Source organism: Hakea prostrata, chromosome 8 (genome assembly GCF_041222555.1).
Source record: "Hakea prostrata isolate BN-2017 chromosome 8, UWA_Hpros_2, whole genome shotgun sequence".
In the NCBI taxonomy this organism is placed as follows: Eukaryota; Viridiplantae; Streptophyta; class Magnoliopsida; order Proteales; family Proteaceae; genus Hakea; species Hakea prostrata.
In genome coordinates this window covers 50656521-50679413 of record NC_142607.1, presented here as the reverse complement: position 1 = coordinate 50679413, position 22893 = coordinate 50656521, and the positions used below count along the sequence as shown (strand labels likewise).

Sequence of the window (22893 nt, the reverse complement as noted above, 5' to 3'; positions counted from 1 at the left end):
CTACTAACTTCAAGGGTTATTTGCTAAGGATAGTAAAACGTTAAAATAGTATTGTAAGTTTTGTTTTCACCAAGAAGGATTGATAAAAAGAAGTAATCCATGATTTACAGTAAAGTGTAAAAATCATAATTCTGCAACTAATGAACACAAACCAAAACAGAAGTTCCAGATTCAACAATACAAGACCAAAGTCTCAATATTAACCACGTAAAATAAATAAAGTCCTTCCATATTTTGACATGAAAAAGGAACACAAAGGTAAACATCGTCAGAACAAAATTCTTTGCTGGCTAAACTGCACAAGTATTTTCCAATAAACCCCATTTTACATGGTCACATGTCTTCCTTCAGTTTCATAGACAACCCATGAGATCCAATCTCAGAATAGAAGTCAACTAACTCTTCATAAGAATCCTGTGTAAGATATATTCTCCACTAAACTGAATGCCTAAAAATTTATTTACAATGACTAACCCATCTTCTCAATTTTTGCTTGCTTTTCAGTATGATAGTCATAGTTAGTTGACACAGTAAATGGTTGATTGAAGACTTAGGAGAATAGGAGGACAAAGATGATAGAATATCCAGGAGAATAGGAGTCAAATTTTTTTAGGTGGGGGGGGGGGGGAGGTGGAAGGCGGGGGGGAGCAAAGAAGTAGTTGAAACTCAAATGCACTGATTAAACAGTTGAAGGTGAAAATATTTCTGCTTCAGCAAAATATATATCTAGTCACGGACTACTCATTTGACCTCACTAAGTAAATCATCTGTACTGATTGTTCTTGGAATTTCACTTAATAGTAAGTAGGATCAATTGAATTAGGAAGATGTTCCAGTGTACCAGTAATGATTCAACCATATACAGTGTAGACTGGTTTCCAACTGTGGCAGTCAGAATCTTCGTATCACAAATATTGTAATATACCTCATGTAAAAAGGTAACATTTTCTTGCCATGTTGCAGAAATTGATTAGTGCCTCAGGTGGGTTCATGTGATAAATGTCTTGAGGCAGCATGGCTATTTTCATCCCTCGAATTTCAACCTAAAAGGACTACAGAAAGAGATAAATGTTTCATAAACCATAAAAATGCCAATTCACAACAAAGGAATCTAACCCCGTTTTATAATATTAGTCTTCTTGAACTCAATTTAACCTGCTTGCCTTTCTTGTTTTGAGCGGATATTGGACCAAGGAGATGAATGCTGTACTCTTGAACTCTGTACCTACCTGTGTTAGCCACTGTTTTAGTTTACTGACATGGCATATCACGGAGTGACCTGAATCAGGACTTTGTTCTGTGCAACTCCTTCAAGTTCAAACATTGAATTTTTTTCTTCTTTTTCTAAGTAAGCTTTGTACCCCATATTTTAATATTGAATGTTGATAGCAATCACACACGAACTAGTAATCAGAGAAAACGGACGAGACAAATTACCCATGAGGGGTCTAAGATATCAATTGCATACAGCCCATAATCATCGTCAGGTACCACAATTTCAGTCCCGTCATTCAATACCTCTGTATAACCTGGAAAACCAGATTCCCCATCAAAACCTTGGAAACTAAACTCCAAACAAGCAAAACAAGGAACGAAAATTCAGAGAACAAAAACTGGTCCAGAAGCAGTTGAACTAACAATGACATCACCAAGAAAACGCTAATGAGTGTCCAAACCAAAAGACACTACTTTTACAAGCTTAGTGAGTTACCAAGTAGCTGAGAGGAACAGAGCTTCAAGCTTCAAAAGTATTTACAAGTTATAAGCTTTAAGAACCTGTTTTGGGGTTATAGACGGACCAAAGCTTCTGCTTGAACTCCAAATTAGCTAATAATATCCGAACCCAAACCCTAACTTCATAACAGAACCTTTTGTTCTTCGAATGCAGAATCGAACCACCAATACCAGAGATGAGAAGTACAGGATCAAGATCAACTTCCAAGTCATCTTGTTTAGATTTCCGTCTCCGAAGGAACGGAAACAAGCAACAATCACTGAGCATCTCTTCTAAGAGAGTAATACTATTCTGAGCTTCTTCGGGTAGGATTCAGACTTGGCTCTCTCTCGCTCTGAAGAGTTGCAGAAGAGAATTAAATGCACAACAACGACGCAAATATAAACAGCTGGACCATCTGCTACGGTGCGCAAGGGGTGCGCAATGCGCAATCGAGACTTCTCCACATCCATGCATTTCTTGATTCTTCTTCTGCTACGTCTCTAGTCTCTCCGAGAAATTCAGAAGATGTTGGCGATAAGCCGATAACAACACTTTTTTTTTTTACGGGAAAAGCCGAAAGAGACGTTTCTAATCATACGTGGCATGTGACCACTTATTAAACTCTGTTTTGGATAAGGGTGTTTTTTTTTTATATGGAGGGTTGGTAGAATTATAAGATTCATAATTTTCAGTGGAGAGATCATGGGTTCAACTCTTGCGAAACGACAAAGCTCCTTCTGAGGATATAATTAAGGTGCGCGCAAGCTGGCCCGGATGAACCTCAGACAAAAAAAAAAAAAAGAAAGGATAAGGATGGTTTTTTAACTGTCTAATGAAAAGGGATAAAATGTCTTTTTATTTTTGTGATGTGGAACCCCCTCAATAGGTTTTGGTTTGGCAGAGAATTACATGCACGGCCTTGAGTTTTGCAAAGTATCACATTTGTACCTGTCTTGCTGAAATGGGACTAATGAAACATTAGTCAATAAGAAATGATCATATTAGAGTTAGGTTGTAAGTAGTTTTAGTAAGTGATAAGTAATGAGAAAGTCGTTTAAAGTGATACGAACATGTTCAACAGAGGCCTGTAAATGCCCCTGTTTTGAAAAAGTGATTTAATCTAGAAATTTAGAAGAGCTAAAAGCAAACTTAAGATGATCTTAAGAGAAGTGGTGAGAAATGATATTGATGCATCCAAAATCTGCTCAACCCTTATATCACTGAAGAATGACCTGCAAAACAATCGTCAGATGTGGCCAGACCGTGGGGGTCGTGAGTCCACCTCCAAGGCTAAGTCAGTTGATGAACTAATCACAAAGGCTCTGCTTGAGTACAGAGTAGAAGTATGAATATGAATATTGGGAATATGATTAGTTACCTTTCTTGTACGTAGGTCATGTCTTATATAGTGTTTACCTTTTAATCTCCTTCGTTGGATTTATTAGAGCCTTCTTCGGGTGACCATCTCAATCATTAGATCCGTTCGTTGGTGGGATAATGGATAACTTCCTTTGTTAGCATGATCGTAGCGCGGCAGTTATCCAAGTAAGCACGATCGTTTGTTTCTGTAAGTGTCGTTAACCGTCCCCTTGACGATTCGTTCACTCCTAAGATTACGGATTCAGGAGTGCTTGTTGATTGAGGTAGGTTACTTCCTCAGCAAGTTATCTTTAAACTCGGCCTGCTCAGATGCAAGTCGGTCCGTTTCTTCCCGACCGGGGTCGAGGGTCGAACCACGGGTAGACCCGGTTCGACTATGATTTTTCCCGTATCAGATATGCATGACTTAAACCTTACATTTAGTATGGCTTCAAACATGATTGATTGAAAGGCTCAATTAATTGGGACAAGGCAGCTTGTTGTTGTATACCTTTTATATTTCAAATCAAATTATATGAGAATTAAGTAGAGTAAAAGTGTTAGGCAGAGAAAAACATTAATGATGTAACAAAATTTAGGAGGTATATATGTAATCTACTCTCGAGGCTTATTGTATTAGTCAGAGGTACACCTTTGTTATATAATGCTCCTTTATAGACCATTTAGCATAAGCATTAATTGAGACACTTCATACCAAAAAACAGGGGGGGGGGGGGAAATGGAGAAACTTAAGCCTAGGATCTCATGAGAAACATTTTGTCATTTAATCGATTGAGCTAGTAGTAAAGGAATGATTCCTACGATAGACTGATGAGGATGTTATTGTAAATTATGATTAAATACCAAGTATACAAGCAATGATTTCACATCTAGAAGTTAATTGAACTTCGACAATTTTACGCAAGACTGAGTTTGGGTTGGGGGTGATGATGGAAAAGTTGATAGATAAGTCACACTAATTAACTAATGAAATAGAATCTAAAAAGTATTCTTGAAAATAAATAAATGAAAAACGGTATTTATGAACCTAAGGAAGAACTGAATGATTCTACTTTTCTTGGGTAGAATTATTCTATTTTATTATACTATCATTTCATGTTTACCATATTCCTAAATCTATAATATCTCATGTGCGTTTCTGAGACTCCCAAGAGTCCGAGTCCGGATCTTCACCTCGTCGGGGGAGCACAGACTGCTCCCCGACTGCTCCCCGACGGTCTGTGCTCCCCCGACCGCTTCCCAACCACACAAATACGTGGGGCCCACAGGTGAAAAACATTTTTTGAAAAAAATAAAAAAACTTAAAATTTTCACCCGGACGGTTTCCCAACCACACAAATACATGGGGCCCACAGGTGAAAAACATTTTTTAAAAAAAAATAAAAAAACTTCAAATTTTCACCTGTGGACCCCACGTGTTTGTGTGGTTGAGAAGCCGACGGGGTGAGGATCCGGACTCAGTCCGTCCCACCTGTGAAACCGGTTCCACCTTTATTTTTCTTATTTTATCTGCTCATGTTGTCAGTGTCAAAAGACTAAAAGTTCATACGGTAGTCCTTTTCCCTTATAGTTTATCTAGTTTCGTCAGCTCTTCATTATTGTCACACCAGCCCGTTGTCTTCTCCTTCTCCTTATTTAATTCCTTCTTTCGTTTATCTTGATTATCTTGGACGTTTCTTATTTGTTCTTATTTGATCTTTCTATATCTTATTTGGATAGAGATGTTGACTGTAATTGTTGGTGTACCACAGTTACAACATATGAGATCAAAGTATAAAAACTCTCAACAAAAATTGCTGCAAGACTTGGGTGGTCAAATTCTCATAGGCGAGGGTGACAATTAGGACATCATCGATCTTCTGACTCATCCCGAGAAGAAAAAAAAAAAAAAAAAAAAAAAAAAAAAAAACACAAACCCTTAGATATCTGCTTGTGCTGATGAATTGGGCACCAAACCAAATTGTGAATATTTATCACCGCAAAAATCGGCAAATCTAAGCAAAGAATTGGCTAAAGATATAAGCGATCAATCAATGGAGTACCATATAGGACCAACTGAGAAATCTTCCCCAATAGATTATACAATAATGTGTTGGGAAAAGACTGAGTTTGTTGGTAGTGGTGTTGATGCGTCAATGAGTATTGTAACCTGCTATACATTCCCATAACTGATAGTTTATATATTGAGGAGCGGAGAATATTACATATACCATTAAGGAGAGTCAAACCTGTGATATCTTTACAAAAAGGTATTGGTCATTGGCACATCGCCTTTTTACTAAATTCACTAAACAATTAAAGGCTTTTTTTTTGGGGGGGGGAGGGGGAGGGTGGGGGATTTGGAAGTACAAGAAGGTGCAAGGGGGAAAAAAACCAAAAAGTAAAATATGTAAATAAAGACAATTCTTAATGCAACTAATATGGTTTTTTTCCATCAGAGTAGCTGATTATGGAGATCTTTTCAAAATCAAGCTATGGGCAGGTATATATTATTCACAGTGAGGAGAAGAGTAACCTTTACCAGCATGCTTGCACTGCTTCTTTGTCGCCTATCAATGGTAGTGAGCATGTCAGTAGAACCTTCTCAAATTGCCAAAGAACAGGTTCAACACCCCCCCCCCCCTCTTTTTCTCTTGTCAAGATATACTCCCTTGCACATCTTCTACTATTTTCTTTTTGCCATCTGGTGCAACTAGTCCTTGAGAACACTGGGAGCAGAGTCATGTCTACTATCTACTGCTTTAGAACTTGCTGCTGTCAATCCTTCGACTGGAATACCCACAGCAGCTTCCTCGTCCATGGTATTGCTTGATTCTGCAGCATCCTCTGCAACTTGAACTTTGTTCTTGTCATCTTCTTTTGAACCCCTATGAATATGAGCAAACATGACGTGAACAACCCCTTACACATACAAGTGAAACAAATCCATGATAATTCAACAACTAGACTGTTTCATTAGTATATTAATGGCACTCGGGCCTGACCAAAGAGGACCACAAGATCCTTCATACCAGGGTCTGCATGAGTGAACAGTCTTGATGCAGATCTGGCATAAGATATCTATAATAGCTAACAATTTACCCATTATCATTATGCACCAGAAACATTTTCATGCATGTTCTCATTAGAATGACCATTGAATCACAACCGCATGCCAATTTTTTAACTGCTTCAGAAGTTCAGATCTATTACTTCTTCTGCACTTCTGAAAAGATTGTGATTGGTTCAGAGAAATATACGAATACCAGAGGTCACAGATACTCATCATGAGGCAAATTTTGGTATAAGGGATACTTCAAGGTCCAAAGACCTTTGCAACGCAAAATATTTTCCCTATGCTCACTGGTAGACCTTCAAAATGGGTAACCTCAAGCTCAGTGACGTGGAAGAATTGAGGGATCCATAATCATATGAAAAGGCAAAGATTTTCTTAATGAAGGATACCATGAATAGATAATTAGTCCAATAGCAACACCAGCAAAAGCAAGGAAGTACAGCCAATCAACCTGAAGCAAATAATCATAAATAAGTCAGTTCCAACAGGTTTTTAAACCTTGACAGCCAAAACAACATGATCAGATGCCAAACCTTTTCACCATATGCAAAGATACGAATCAAAACGGCCCACATGTCTGAGGTAAGCAGAGCGAGGTTTAGCATGGTGGACCCACTATGCTGCACAGAGATAAAGAGAACATCAGCAAATGGTTCTGTAGCTGGAAAGTTAGTACACAAGATAGTACGCAAGTAGAAGTTAGATAAATAACTCTACACCTGCACTATACTAGGAGTAAGTATCATGGGTAAAATATGGATCCAGCCAAAGGGAAAAGAAAAGATTTTTTACTCTTTATTTGAAATTGTTAGAAAAATTCACATAAAAGAAAAGCACGGGTACTATGTCAATTTAACTGACTTCAACAACATAACATATTCTGACTTTCATTCCATTTGTTTGGACCATACAGTAGGTTTCTCCTTCCGTTCAACTCTGAAATTAAAATTTCCTCATTTTCATATCTAGGATAACTTGAAAAAACAATGTAACCCTATTCCGGTCTGACTATTAACACAAATTAACAACTTAATAATAAAATAGAGACTCCAAACAAGCCATATGGTTCTGGGTTTTAGGACGACCAGACCTCCAAATCCCCTGGTCTAGAAACTGGTACAAAGTGAATCTAACCAAACAGCATGCCATTTTCCCCCGTTTTCTTTCTTCTACCAACATGGTTGCTCATGCGATAATCATATTTGAAAGCATTTAGTTAGTGATGTGATCACACGGCATAAAATATTGGAGAAGTTGCAGCTGTGTACCTTCAGCAAGATAGGTACAAATGAGTAAAAAAGAAACATTGCCAATGAAAAACCAACAAAAGGAAGCACCTGTAACAAAATAAGGAAAAAAAAAGGGTTAACAAATCTAATTTCATGATGTGGAAAATGGACATAATAGAGAGAGCAAAGTACATCCTCAAATCAGAGAACTACAAAATTAAACAGCATCAGAAGAAAACAATCAGATGACATTGACTGGACAAAAGAAGATGCAGAGAACTTTAATGCCTGAAATGAATGTGCACCATATCAGCATTTCATCATTCAACCTAAGAAATTGCATATAGCATGCAAGATGGTCCACTAACCTGAAATGTCAAACTAGATTAATATTGACTTTGAAACCAGTCCATTCAGTCAGCTGCCTCACCTTCCAGGCTTTCTTTTGGATCATCCTCTTTCTAATGATTGTTTTCAGTAGGCTGGTACATATTTTAAGTAAATGTGTTAAATGGCCATAAGTTGCATTCTCCCTAGATTGGTAAATCTTCTTTCTCCCACCCCTTCCCCCTTTTTGTCTCTTCTATGGGTCTTCAGTCTAAACAGTTAAGGGTTTTCTAACCTCTGCTTTGATGAGCAAAGCTAAGGCTTAGCTTTAGTCAAGTAATAAAAATCTATGCAAGAGGCATTTTCTGAAACTTGCATAAGAGCCACACTTATGACTTTATGAAGTTACACTCAAAATAATTGGGTATTCCCAGTTTATCTTGTTTTTCCTTGAATTTCCAGATTTCCCAATACACCCAAATTTCAAGGTTAGTTCTAGGCCAACCTGAACGGTTGGATTTGACCAAAGTTGGCAGAACCCTTCTTCCCCATTAAGCCTACATTCCCATTCGTTAAACCTCCATCCAAGTCCCCTAGACCTATCAACTATGGGAGTCCTACGAAAATCCAAACTCCTACCAAATTTAGGTCTCCCAAACCAGCCATTAGATTTAGCCAAACATCACAAAATATCATCTTTTAAGGACCTGCATAACAATCTCTTAAGGTTTCATGTAAATCCAATCAATGGAACTATGGAAGTACCCAAAACACCACTTCAACCTAGTTCAAAAATCTCGTTTTAGGCTGATTCCATTGAAGATCTTGGAAGTGTGCAGCCTTGTTGGAACTCCCCAATTGAGGTGCATCAACCAGATAGACAATTCAATGTAAAAGAAAAGCATAAAATAAAATGAAATTAAGTATGGAAATAAAACTACCTAATTGCCCATAATTTAGGCCCTATAAAAGGGCCTCCATGGAATTGAAGGCCCAACATGTGAAGAACCCAACCCTAAACTTATTCCTAAGAAAAGAAACCAATTTGGTAATGAACCAGTACACTATCCCCATGGAATATTCAACCTCCTTTAAGGCTTTATTATTATTCAACTAATAAAAAAATTTATTTGCTGATCTATCAACTTCCAAAAAAGTACTAGATGTCTACTGGACTTCCTTGTGTAACTCAAAAAATGGATCTGCTTCTTACTACTAAATTTGGGGGGGGGGGGGGGGGGAGAGAGAGAGACTTACTGCCCCAGCAGACCACTGGATTGACTGTAACTCTTGACGCTCAAGTATGCTTCTGTTAAAGTTCATTAGGGAAAGTAAAAAAGCAATATGGTCTATTGCATATTACAGTAGGCCACTATGCCGACAACAGTAAAAGCTAATAAACTTCAAAGAATGTAAAATGCCAAGAAATCTAGCTAAAACCAGATTTAAAGATCACAAAATAGTTCCAGGATACATTTGGCAAGCACTAATAATAGCTCCAAATAAGCCCAACATTGCCATCAGCTCAATTCTGTCAGCATTTGTCACTAGAAACTCCTGCATGAGACAAAAAGATCAGGATAGGATTAGTGTTGCTATGGTGTTGCTTTAAGGAAGTCAAGTTCTTTTTATTTATTTATTTATTTTTATTACTTCTTATTTTAATTGTTGTTCTTATTATGATATTTTTAACAAAAACAAAAGTAAGGGTGAAGGGTGGCAAGGCATGCTATGCATCTGACATCTCCCTTCCACCCCTCCCATCCCAGCAACCTAATTGTCGGGCTGCTAGCTCCAGTAAGGTTAGCAGTGTGCAAAAGGGGCTAGCTTCAGCTTGAACACCATCCAATGGGGAGGGCATGATTGACTCTGAACTAGAAGCCTAGTACCACATGCAGTGTTAAAGTTCAAACAGGAAAATACAGGAATGCTTCAGATATCCACAAGGAATTAGCTTATATCAGACCGAATTGCAGAGTTCACTGGTAAGAACTTAGAGTAATTACTCATCATTTGAAAGAAAAATGCACTAGAAAGACAGCTGCACTAGGTTCTCTCCTCAAAAACATGGCATATATACTTATATGTAATATGATATACTAATGCTAGGAATGACCTAAGTTACCTAACACACAAAAGCAGCATATAATAAGCAAACAATAGGATATAATATAAGCAAAGTTACCCTAAAAACAAAACAATAATAACATAATAAACATACAACTATGAAGTGTAACAAGACATGTTGTTCCGGGACCCATGAAGGAGCCTGGATATCTGGGCAACACCTTGACAACTATGCTGAAGATTTTCTCTGAAAGGACCCTGACACTTTATTAAAATGGCAGTGTTCTTAAATGAAGTTCCAGTAAATGGTCCAAGTATCAATCCTGATTCCACCATAAGCTTACCTGAAATTTTCATGGTCTGGGCTGGCCTGTGCTAGGGTTGGGGTTTTGAGGGCAGGGCTGTTGTCTCGAGTTGAGCTCAGACGTCACCTGGCCCCAACTTATGCATGTATATATGTAAAATATGCATTACATGTGAATATAGGTAATGCAAATTAAGGGTCATGATTAAGTATATCTGACTTAATATTATAAATATATACATAATTAGGTTAAAAATTATGTCTACTTTTTGTGTAAAAATAACATGGAAATAACAAGAACAAGGCAAAGATCAGTAGGGTTAGGCATCACCTAAGATATCCCATCTGCGCTCAGTTGCAACTCTACTTCCGGTAAAGTTTTACTTGGAACTGATGGGAAGATTAGGAGAACTCTCTAAATAGGCTATTCCCCATCTCAGATATTCTCATAGAATCTAAATATTTAAGTTATGGTTATAGTGGTGAAGAACAATTTTTACCATGTGAAATGTTTTGGGGCCCGTTTGAGGGCCTAAATGCGTCGGGAAAGATTGAGTTGACTTGGAGATTCCATGTTTGGACCGTGCACAGGAAGCCACTGTAATTGGCAAGATTGCATTGACTTGGAGAGTCCAAACATGGACGGTGCACACAAGGAAGTGTTGCAATAGGCAATATCGTGTTTACTTAGAATTTTGGAAATTCCTGTATTGTTTTTGGGCGTTCCTTTTTTGGTACAGGGACATTTCTGTTATTGTCCATTTCACGTAGGGTTTTTTACCTATAACTATATAATCTCTTAAAAAGACTGAGAGGGATAGAGAAAAAATAGAGAGGAACATGGTTAGGTTGTAATCTTTTTCTTCTTCCTCATACTGAAACACCATATCTGCTCGGCCGTGGACATAGCCTTCGGGTGAATCACGTAAAATCTTGTCTTGAGTGCTTGACTTTGCTCTATTTTCCTTAACAATGGTGATACTGTACAACTGAATCTCTAATACAAATCCTTAACCAACATTATAGCTAAGATTTGTGATAATTCGGACTAAAAATGAGAAAAATAGACACCTACAATCAACTGTGTCTCCACCAAGTTGCAGGCCACCATTAAAATCACTACAGTGATTTAAAAGGGTAGCCACATAAGTGAAGTTTCCCATCTTTGCTGCACTACCTTTCTGAAAGTAATCTAATGTACTACTGCATTGGAAAGGGGCTCAAAACAGTAGCCAAACCTGATCTTATAATAAAGAATAATTCGCATCAATAGGGCAACCCCAGAAGATCTAGTAGAAGAGTGCTTTAGAAAATTAACCAACAATCAAAAACAAAAAAACAAGAGGAATTAAATTAGAATAAAGATCTGATATGTAATGATGAAGTAAAGAAAAGTTGAAATTAGTTATTTGAATAACACAAATGGTAACCAATAGGGAAAAACAGTCAATAACCAGGAAATTTGGCTAAAAGAGTAATTAGGTTAGGCATTTAAATAAAAACAGAACACGGGAAACCAGAGTCAACTCAGGAGAGAAAGTGGTGAGATAGAAGGGGAAAGGGTAATTCAGAAATCACAATATCTGACCATAATAGTCCAACAATTGAATTGAGTTCTTCAAATATGAATCTTGATACTTGATCTGAAGATGAATATATTCCGATTGTTGGATCTTCCTATACACAATTCATGCAAAAGAAGATATGAATATGATCTTCTAGAAGAAAAAGTTCTATTTGTGGAGAATTCTACGAAATAGACTAGCTCCGTTAATGGATGAAGAAGTTGACAAAATAAGAACAACAGATAATAGCACCTGGGCTTCGAATTGCAAATGGCTTGTTTGAAGCAAACACGGAAACACCAAACTACCTTGATCACATACAAGGGGTTCTTCCTATAGAAAATTTGTGCAAAAGAAGATATGAATATAGTCTAGAAGAAAAAAATTCTATTTGTGGATAATTCTCAGAAATAGACTTGCCTGTTAATGGATGAAGAAGTTGACAAAATAAGAACAACAGGTAATAGCACCTGGCTTCGGATTGCAAATGGCTTGTTTGAAACAAATACCAACTACCTTGATCACGTACAAGAGTTCTTGATCAAACATAAGACCCTCAAATGTGAAGGAGCGAGCAAAAGCTGCAATTTCTCTGCTAGACTCATGTACAAGCTTCAAATATGATGATACTTCCAGTGATACTGCTGCTACCATTACAATAAAAATTCTCCACAAGTTATCTATATTGTCAACAGTTGTAGCACATAACAACTGGATATAGATTCTTTCCTCAATAGAGAAAAGAAAAAGGGTGAACCCAGTGCAAAAGACTTCCACACCCGCAGAATTTGAGGGGACAATTTTCCTACACAATCTTACCCCAACAATTTTTGCTGGGAGGCTGCTTTGATGCCTTAACCTTGGGGCAATAACTGTGGTCCACCAACCATTGCACCAAGGCCTGCCCCTTTTTCCTCAATAGAGACACCGAATAAATGTGCATTGGACTTCCTCAGAAATTACGGGGTAAAAAGCAGAAGGCAGCTTCAAAATAACAACAGGACTACAATATTGGAAGTGCAAAACCAAAACACCATCTCCCAGCAGAAAAAAATCAGGATCAAACTTTGGTATGACAAGCACAAAAGAGAATGTGCCCCTGAATCTACTGAAAGTTTTATGGGTTGTCAATCATGATTATTTCAAACATCATTCTTAAACATGACATTTACAAATTTATGTATACTGTAATGTGTTCTTGATTTCTACATGGCATGCAACTTTTTCCAGTGTCCTTGTAGAACATGTCAATTTTAACCCTTCATTTATTTATTCAAATTTTTGTGTTCGGGTTTCCTTTTTCTTTATCTAATTATCTTTCTTTTTTTTTTCTTTTTGGGGGGGGGGGGGGGGTGAGGGGGATGGGTTTGGAAGGGAGGACATAAACCATGTAAAGTAACTTACCTCACTAACATTACTGACTGCATAAAGCATAGACCCAGCAATCACAAGAAAATCTCCTTTGATAGGGCTACTTCCAGCTACAAGCAATTGTACAGAAGTTAAATATTTTCAAATAAAACGTTAAATAACTTAAAACCGTTCGAACTTATGACGACAAGATTAATTTTAATTCATGTTATAAAGATTAGATAAGTGCAATTGGAAGCAATAAATTATACAAGAAAGCTAAAATACCAATCTACTGCAACCCATGAAACAAAAAGACATGGTGACCCTTTCACCCTTCTGGGGCACAATTGACAGAGGATAGTGACGAGACAACATTACTTATCTTCAAAAGCAAAGAGTAGAAAAAGAGAGAGACTTTGATCTCGGTTCATTAAGCCAGTAGTAGTTCCCATGGTGGGAGATCTACCAAAATTTTGGCGTAATCTCGGTGGCCCATCTCAGTGGGTTTTAGGGCCCCGGTTGGGCTGAAATTTGGTATTTAGCCTATTTAAGGCCTTTCGAACACATTGGTGGCCTTAGATTTGGGAGAAAATAACCCTAAGTATGTCTTCTAAGTCGACTCTATGTGTAAAACCGAAATGCTGTGAAATGCAAGGTTAGACAACATGTAATGTAGAGATATCAAATAATTCTTGTTATCAACTATAAAGTATCAAATACATTACACATCAAACTATCAAAGAACTTAAATGTCTTCAAAATTTTACAACCATAAGAAGTTTTAGACTTCTAGTAAGTCATAAATCATAATCCATAAGTTCACAATCACAAGAGTATGTGAGTAATAAGATTACAAGACTACAAGACAACAAAAGTATCACTTAGCATTTTGCATCAACTGATTCTGAACAGTGGCCACATATGACTCCCAAGTCAACTCATCATTGTAGTATGTCACATATCGGTTTAAATGTCACATTAAATTGGTTTCCATGAAAGTGTAGATCAAAGCTTGTGGATCAACATATATCTACACTAGACTCACACACCCATTGTAGAACATTATATCTGAAAAAAATTCAAATTTGGGGGGAAATCTTACCTTTGTTGAAGATCTAGTTTAAATAGGCTTGAATGATGATAATCTAATGTTGTAGATGTCTTAAAGATATTTAGAAGTTGAATTCCCAACAAATTCCGGCCAAAAATCAAGTTTTTGGCAAGTTTTGATGGTTCCAGCGAGAGAGAGGCGAGATCTCGCCGAGATATGGCGAGATCTCGGCGAGATGTGGCGAGATCTCAGCAAGATGTGGCGAGATCTCCCATCTCTCAGATCTCGTCTCTCCTCTCATCTCACTATCTCAAAATAGCGAGATATCTCGCGAGATCTCCCACCATGGTAGTACCAACAAAATCCAGGATAGGAAATTCAAACTGGGAAAATAAACTACACCTCAGCATTATCCAACTTAATGGAGTGGATGACTACAATCCACCAAACAAAACAAGGAAGGAAAAACTAGGGTCTAGACCCAAAAAAGATGGCAAATAAGGAAAATGACAGATGACTCGAGCAAATCAACACAACAGAAATTTTTATTTTATTTGTCAAAAAGGCCCATTCCTTCATTCAATACGGATACTCATATGTTCAATGATTGGCTTTGAGGACAGTGAAGAGAGTCAAAAGACTATCTTTGTCCAACAAAAAGTCTGATTTCCTCTTTAAAATTATCTAACAGGTTTATTCTTCAACAATTCACTCTAGTACATTGACCAACACAAACTATGTAGCTATGGCATCAGAAAACAGCTGACAGCGTTTTCTTTTCATGATATAATGCGACAGATGCTTATCAATGCATGCTTGCTTAACTATTTCAGAAAACAACAAAGAAGGTTGCAGCATACAAATCCTAACAAGATTATAATATTGAATTGACATTCTTACTTTATGTTCCTCTCATCAAAATCCTTTGCAAAGATAGAAAGAGCAGCAGGAAGATTAAAATGGAAGACCTAAATAGCCAAAAGGCTACAAGTATTAAAAAAAATAACATATCACTGTTTTTGGTCCTCTCATCCCCTGTGGAAGCAAAGTATACTTCTAAAGCTCCATTTGCTTCTACAAAAGATCCATAAAGAAGGGAAATCTTCATGTCAAACTAGTTCAAAAAAGTGGGATATTAATAGGAATTCCATCTGACATGGATTTCACCTGCAAAAGTATGGAGCCTAAAGAAAATTAACATACCATCAATAAATTCTAACTTTGATCCGAGCATGGTATGAGATCTTGCCAAGATCTCACGAGATATCTTGCTTTTTGAAGAAAGCGAGACGAGATGAAGGGCAAGACGAGATCAAGGTCAAGACTCCACATATTGCCATATCTCACCATAACTCGCCATATCTTGTTGGAACTCTCAATTTTTGCCCCATTTTTTGCAAATTTCAGCTAGATTTTCACTTGCAACTACTCTTAACACATCTACAACACCAAAGGAAGATCAATCATTCTATGCTTGTCTTATAAACTTATGAGTTGTGACTTATATAGAAGTTCTAATGGTTGCACAATTTTATTATTGTATTCTTGAGAGTTAAGATTGTGATACTCACATGGATGAAATTTTGATGACATTTAAGTTATTTGATGCATTTGATACACTTGCTTTTCATTTATATGTCTTAAACGCTCTATATTACATGTTGTATAACCTTGCATTCCCCAATTTTACAACATTTCGATTTCACACTTAGGGTAGACTTAGAACTCATACTTAGGGTTGTTTTCTCACAAATAGAAAGCCACTAGTGTGTTCAAATGGTCTAAATTAGGCTAACTACCAAGCTTGAGCCCAACCTGGATCCTAAAATCCACTGAGATAGGCCATCGAGTTGGCACAAAAAAAAAGACCATATCTCGATTGAGATCTCGATTTTTGGAAGGCAAGATCTCGCTCGAGAGCGAGATTTTGAACCATGGATCCGAGGCCTAGAGTGTAGCATGTTAAAGTATGTATGCATAGTGCTGTGGGGGGTAAACCTGTCTTTCTATGAATCTATTAAGTGTTTTTACTTCTATTTTTTACTTAGGCTGCAAATAAGTTAGATGAAGCAGTAAGTTAGTAAGTATGCAGAATATATTCTTAGGATATCTTTCCTAATTCGTTTCAAGATTATCTAATACTCTGAGATTATATCAGAATATATCTTTCCTTATTTTGTAATATTCTGGGAGAATAAAGTTAATTAGGGAGAGCTGCAGCATCTTGCGTAACTCTAACTCTCCATCTTCTCAATTCTCTTCTCTTCTCTTCGCCTTCTCCATTTCTCTGTCTGGGTTCACAGACTTGATTACTGCAACATAACAAAAAATAGTACTGCAATAACAATCATACATCATTTCTAAATAAAAAACACCTAAATATATCCAAAAAAGAACAAAACTATTTGATTGTCAATTAGCTTTATAGTTGCAAAAAAGTGTTAGAGAGCGTCCTTTGTGTCCAATCAAATCCAAATAAGAACAATCACAACTTTGCATCATCAATCACAAAGTAACAAGATATAGAACTCTGTGTCACCAATATTACAGTGACAAATAATCTAGGCACAATATTAGCAAAAACCAAGGATAGTTAAAAGGACTAATATGATTTTTGAAGTTCCAGTGCAGTTTACCAGTTCTATCTCCTGCATGGACATCTGAAAAAATAACCATAACGAGACCAGCAACACAAATTGCCACACCAACAAATTTTTTGATCCTGTATTTTGTCTTCAAGAAAAACCATGTAAGAAATATGACACATGGGATTGACCAACAATCAAGCAGCATTACACTTGTCAGGGACGTATATTGATAGGCCTTCACCACTGCATGTAAGAGGGATATAAGTTCAGTTTCCAGGATATGGATCTTATAAAATTAGAGAAAACCTATCTAAATACAGAAAAAGCAAGAGCTGTACAATAAAGAAAAAAAAGTGAGAAAAAAATTCAAGAAAATGTTTACAGGACACAAAATGGTACTGAAATTGAAGGGAGTTTTTTTTTTTTTTTTTTTTTTCCTTTTTTTCGGGCGGGGGAATATTCAACATGAATTTCTAAATTTCCACTACCCATTTCCTATGTTGAATCTTCCCTGGGAATAATCATTGCCATCTGTTCCTCTGGGTTGCACTAATAGACATGATTGTTGGATTCAAATCCCAAACTGATTACATACATACAAAAAATTGCATTTTCTAGAAAAAATATACAAAGTCAGTGAATTTAATTTTGAATTTTGATCATAACTAAACTAAAATATAGCTTCAGATGATTCCAACTGAATATCTCAAATGATTATGCTCATTAAGAAAGAAAAATAGATCAACTATTTCAATAAGTCTTTCATAAAATCTGAGTTCCTGGCTTCTCTGCTTAAGTCATACAAAATAAAGCATTATGTTATGCCAACCAACCAGTTCTCCTTGTAATATATTTACTCAACAAGTTCTCATGCTTGTTTAGATTTATTCAACAAGTTCTCATGCTTGTTGTGAAATACCAAGAAATTTGAGTGAACAACATCTACTGCTGTTGGGTAAGGCTGCCTAGGAAAAATGGTCAGTGGATCACCCAGACTCTGCTTTTATGGAAGCCTTCGGCACTAGGTTTACCCTTTCTAGATTAGGAATAGGAGTTTTTATCAGTTGGATTTCCATTTAGAGAAATTTCTCAAAGAAGCCTCTATGCACCAGCAGGTGAAAGGCTGTGTACTATGGGTGCAAGTTTGGCCCTGATGCTTTGCCCTAAACCCGAAGAGGATTTGGGCCCAAAATTCTGGCCTAGAGGGTTAGCACCGGCCAAAAGGGTGTCCCCAATTAGGGTCAGGGTTGAGTGTTTGACCAAGGCTGGCCCAACCCAGCCCTGACCCTTCCATCATTAGTTTATTTTTGGTAAAAGTGGGCCAAAAGTATAGAATGCATTGTTTTATTGTTTTGTGGTTAGGGTTAGGACTAGCTGGCTAGGATCAAGGTTAAGTGTCTAACCTAGCCCATCCTGGCTTGGTCCTGTAGGGTTAGGGTCACACTGGGCTAAGGTACTTAAGGTTAGAGTAGGGATGTAAACGGATAGTCGAAAATCCGAATTCAATTCGTATTCATATCTGTTTAAGAGCATCCAAATTCGATTTTTTTTTATTCGGATGATTCAAATTTGGATATGCCAATTTTAAGTTGGATATTATCCGATTTGATTAGAAATTTTATGGATACTATCCGTATCCAATTAAAGTTTAATTTTGGGAAATACATCATTATCCCTTCATTAATATTCATTAACGCTGCGTTTGTTTGCTGGAATAAAGGTGGGGTGGGAAAAAAAATTGAAAAAAAACAAAATTTTCCATTAAATTCCAAAAGTGTGGTTTGTTTGGTTGATGGGGATGGGAAAGTTGGAGACAAGCAATTAAGAAAGCTTGTCTGGTGAGGTGGCATGCTAACTTTCCCACCCCATGCCTTTTCAAAACCCCACAAAATATTGGGATTTTGTGGAAAAGTGTGGAAAACCAAAAAGTGGAACCCACATTAACATTTTTCCACAAAATCCCTTCCTTTCCTTTCCTTTCCTTCTCCCTCATCCCATTACACATGGGGCCCACATGTTTTTTTTCCCACCCCACCTTTGCAAACAAACACAGCCTAATAGTAAATAATTACATTAAACTATCAATACACCACTACATTAATTGAACCCAACATTCAAGAATGAGATGAAGAGTCCAATAAATCATTATCCCCTCTTTCTCTCTCTAAATCTTTTTGTCAATTAAGAAAAGTTTTTTTTTTCCTATTCAGATATTTGTTACTCTAATTGGATATCAGATATTCTAACTACGTTCAGATATTTTTATCCATCCAACTACTTTGAATTCGAATTGAACATTATCTGAAAATCCAATTAACAAAAATTTGAATTTAGTCATAAATTTACACATCTGATGGATATCGGATTCGAATTTGGATAACATTTTTAATAATTGTATTCGAATTCGGATATTACCATATCTGAGTCAAATTTGATCCGTCTACATCCCTAGGTCAAAGTCAGGGTTTTAAAAAGCACGGTGCAACCCAACACTGTTGCAGCCCTAATGCATACATTAAGACCATGCGCAAGGGGCTGCCAACTAATAGGTTTTAGATACTTTTAGGAGAACCTACAATGTAATTAGTTGGAATTATAAATACATGAACAAGCTGACACCCAGCCAACTCAAGTTTGAGAAAAAAGAAAGAGTTCGATTGAAGCCATTAATGGCTGTGAGAGACAGACATGGTGAGAAGCTCAACTCAAATTATCCCATGTTCTACTTTTTATGTTCATTGTGTGATCCATGGAAGTTCTTCCAACTAAGGAATATCTGCTATGAGTTCATCAATTGTTGTGCAAGGTTGTTTGAAGCTTAAACCAGCATTAAACTTTGTAAAGGAAGCCCTGCCTAGAGTGAGGCCTTTCTTGATGCACAACAACAACAGCAACAATGATAACCAATAAAAAAACAACAATAAAATAACAACAATCACTTGAAGCAAGTCACAATGTGCAATATATTTAATTCCGTAGGACTAACCAAGAAAGTTGGCCTCCACATCAACTATACCAAGGAGTATATAAAAATACCACTTTGCCTGCATAAATAGTAAGAAAAGGGGGAAATCAATGGAAAGAATACGAAAGTAGAAAATCAGGTAGCCTAAGGGGGTTATTATATAATAAATTCTGAAGCAAAGTTATTACAATCTAACTACACCTTTCTGAAGGGGAAATTGAAACAATAATTGAGGGCATCATCTGTTAGGGATACAGTTGGCTGTAATCATTTACAGGCTATATTGGGTTATTTATTGATACATGCCGGAAGATATTAGTTACAAAGTTGTTGAAAAAAGCAAGATCATTGTAACTTGTACACCCCCACAATTTCGAAGTGCTCTAAATTTTTATAAACAGGCACATCACTCTCAAGTAATAAAACGTTTCCTTGGGAAAGATTAAGAGAGGGTGGGAAGGAAACTGATCCTTTCTTACAAAAAGTTAAGCTAGCATACCATTGTCCAACCTTCCTGTTTCACAGACCCTGATCTTTACCTAACAGATAGGCTTTCAATAAACACTTCTTTCTCTATCCACATACATGTTATTTCAAAAAGTACTAAGTCTTACATTTTCCACAGCAAAAAATGTTTGTGTTTGTGAACGCACTATACACTTAGATGTATGATGAAGCAAAAGATGATTCAAACTTGAGAATTAACCACAGTAATTACTGGAGCACTATTGTGGAAGAAAAAAAATCTGACAACAATTCAGAACTGCAGAAATAACATAATGAAGGTTTTTCAGAAAAAAATACAAAAATTTGAGACTGCCTCCATTTAGTCTATAACAATTGGCAACTCCAATTCTTCAAATAAAATACGCATTAGCTTTTACGATCGAGTTCTATCATTAAGAGAGAGAGAGAGTATAAACCTTGAGTCCTTTCTTTCGGTAGATTACCATGGCTCCATAGAAAATAGCCAAAAGCACATAATTGAGAAAGGATTGTGATGTTGGTGCGTTGATTCCTACACATACACAAAACCCATAAGAACACGACAAACTGAATTACATCTCTCTCTGTTTGCATAGCTAATGAATTGAAATCCAGAGTTCAATGCATCAAAACTTGAAATTGTCGAAGAAGAAGAACAAAACAGCAAGAAAAAAGGGGGAAAATCAACAGCCAGAATAAAAACTGAACGAAGACAGACATTGCAAAAAAGAAGTCATGAGATACCCAACAATTCATTGACTTTCAATACTTATGACAACAAGAGAGGTAAGTCGGAAATTTTCGAGATGAATCCATTCTGGATTCAATCATTCGTCTCAGACCTTTTCTGGCAAGTTCTGAAGATGAAAAACCGGTGGAAGTGATCAAAAGCGACAGAAACTGCCCCAATGCAAGACCCAGCAGAGTCTTCTTTGTGAAGAACTTCTTGAAATTCACCATTCTCTCTCTCTGGCGCTCTCAAATACTATAGCAAAACCACCATTAACAGAGTCGATTGAGTGTCAGAGCCCAAGAGCGAAGCTATAATATAGCTTCAGTCTCCGAGTCACCTTTTGAAAAATTTCTCACCGATTATGAACCAATGCTGCTATTCTATACATAGCCACATTTATACACTAACGAACAGAGTTAAGTGGGCCCCACCAAGCGTCATCTGTCATATCTGAACCAACGGTGCAGGGGAGTTTCAAAGCTGGAAGACATGTTTTTAACCGTTGAATTCGGCCAGAAGAATGCAAACATGGTTTTGCGTCATTTGGGAACATATTGCATCGGCATTTATCCTTTCTATAAATATTTGGTATTTTGACTTTTGGGTGAAGAGAGCCTGAAAGTGTTGAACAGTCCTGCGCATTTAATGTGCATGACAGTCTATACACCGGTAGGTTGGAATCTTGGTGGTCGATATTTTCACCCGACAAATTTTTTACTTTTTTTTGAAATCAACGAGCATGGATCTTTGTACTCAGATTGAGAGAAAAATTTTCAACCCACATGATTATATTCATAATACGTATCTAATTTAAAACAAAATCCTTCTTCTCATGAAAATTTAAAAAATGTACCAATTCAGGTGTTCTCTCACCTTCGCTCACTAGAGGATTTTGTGTTTGGATTAATCACGTATCATGAATTTCCTCTTCATGTGGGTGGAGGATTTAGATATACAACCAAAGTTTAAAGTATTAGTATCGACTACTATATCAGTCAAGTGATCTTAGAATGCGTATTATTTCATATCGAGTATATTTATATTGTATTGGCCAATATATTTTAGTGCAATCTAATATGTGCCATTAAAAGAAAAAAAAAAAAAGGTATATCAATATGTATCGTATCCTTGTGCCAGTGAAGGGTTGCTTTGATTGAAACTGGAAAGATCAAATACTTCTTAGTAAAGAGGTTGTGGCTCGACTTTTGCCATTGGCATATGTAATATCCAATACAAATACATCCTTGCCTTGGGAAAATCTTCCATTTATTCCTACCCCTAATCACTACTAGTCACGTGTTTGTCGGGAATATAATTTTGTAATCATTATTCGCACCCCCAATCCCTCGATGTTAAATTTTAGCTCAATAACTAGTCGAGATGTGCATAAACTAACCCTGACAAACCTCAATATATACAGAAAGAAGAAAAAAAAATTAACCTATTTGACAGTAGAATAATAATTTGATCTTAACACTGTAGTCTAATAACCAAATAAATTACTTCCCTCTCATCATCTTGACAAAGACCTCATGTGAGAAACTTGTATTTGAAATATCTAAACTAGAAGAAAAGGATGCAACATTTATCAGAACATGTACATGCTTGAAAGCATATTTATTTCTTGTGATCTTTTTATGTTGCCATTGAAGAATATGTTCTTAAAGGATAAAGATATTCATCCCTGACAAAGAATGCTGGCACTAATAAAATAAAATAAAATAAAAAAAGGTAAAGCATCATTTTCCTCTCAGACAAGATTTTTGCCTATTTCTCCACCATTTTCTTCTCATAATTAATTAATAAAGATTTTACTATAATTAAACACCCTTCGAGGTATCAAATTATATACCTAAAACTATAAATTTATATGTTTAAATTTAACTAAAATATATAAAAAAAATCAGATTAGAGACAATTAAAAAATGATGTCAATTTCAAAGTACATTATTGAAGTTTTAGTCGAACAATTCCTATAGCTCGTAGACTTCTTTAAATAAAGATGAAAACAAGTTTACTTGTGGTTATCATTCTTTCATGATGTAAACATGTTTCATTTTATGGTAAAATATG

At 36.5% G+C, this 22893-nt stretch overlaps 2 protein-coding genes across 8 annotated transcripts in view; both read right to left on the bottom strand.

The window, feature by feature from the left end:
• The window catches only part of LOC149008460 (phospholipase A(1) LCAT3-like), a 48971-nt gene extending 46739 nt beyond the window's left edge, over positions 1-2232 (bottom strand). For 3 of the 7 annotated variants that reach the window (XR_016175293.1, XM_089167298.1, XM_089167296.1), the window contains exons 1-2: positions 1777-2232; positions 1438-1529 (exon numbers count right to left, since the gene is read on the bottom strand). Coding sequence is in view for 4 of the 7 variants with exons in the window: in XM_089167298.1 (XP_089023424.1) it covers positions 1438-1529; positions 1777-2002 (318 nt within the window). In the remaining 3 variants the exon portion in view is untranslated. Of the gene's footprint in view, positions 1-925; positions 1530-1776 lie in introns of those variants that run through there. The other 4 variants (XM_089167297.1, XM_089167301.1, XM_089167300.1 and 1 more) reach the window with 4 other exon arrangements.
• Positions 2233-5065: 2833 nt separating this feature from the next.
• On the bottom strand, positions 5066-21063 carry LOC149008459 (uncharacterized). The gene is given in 12 exon segments (XM_089165045.1): positions 5066-5801; positions 5804-5964; positions 6542-6603; positions 6686-6772; positions 7421-7489; positions 8966-9017; positions 9183-9265; positions 13049-13125; positions 16685-16879; positions 19623-19680; positions 20525-20619; positions 20930-21063. Coding segments are annotated over 12 exon segments (1125 nt in total). The 5' UTR covers positions 21048-21063; the 3' UTR covers positions 5066-5733.
• Positions 21064-22893: the final 1830 nt, after the last annotated feature.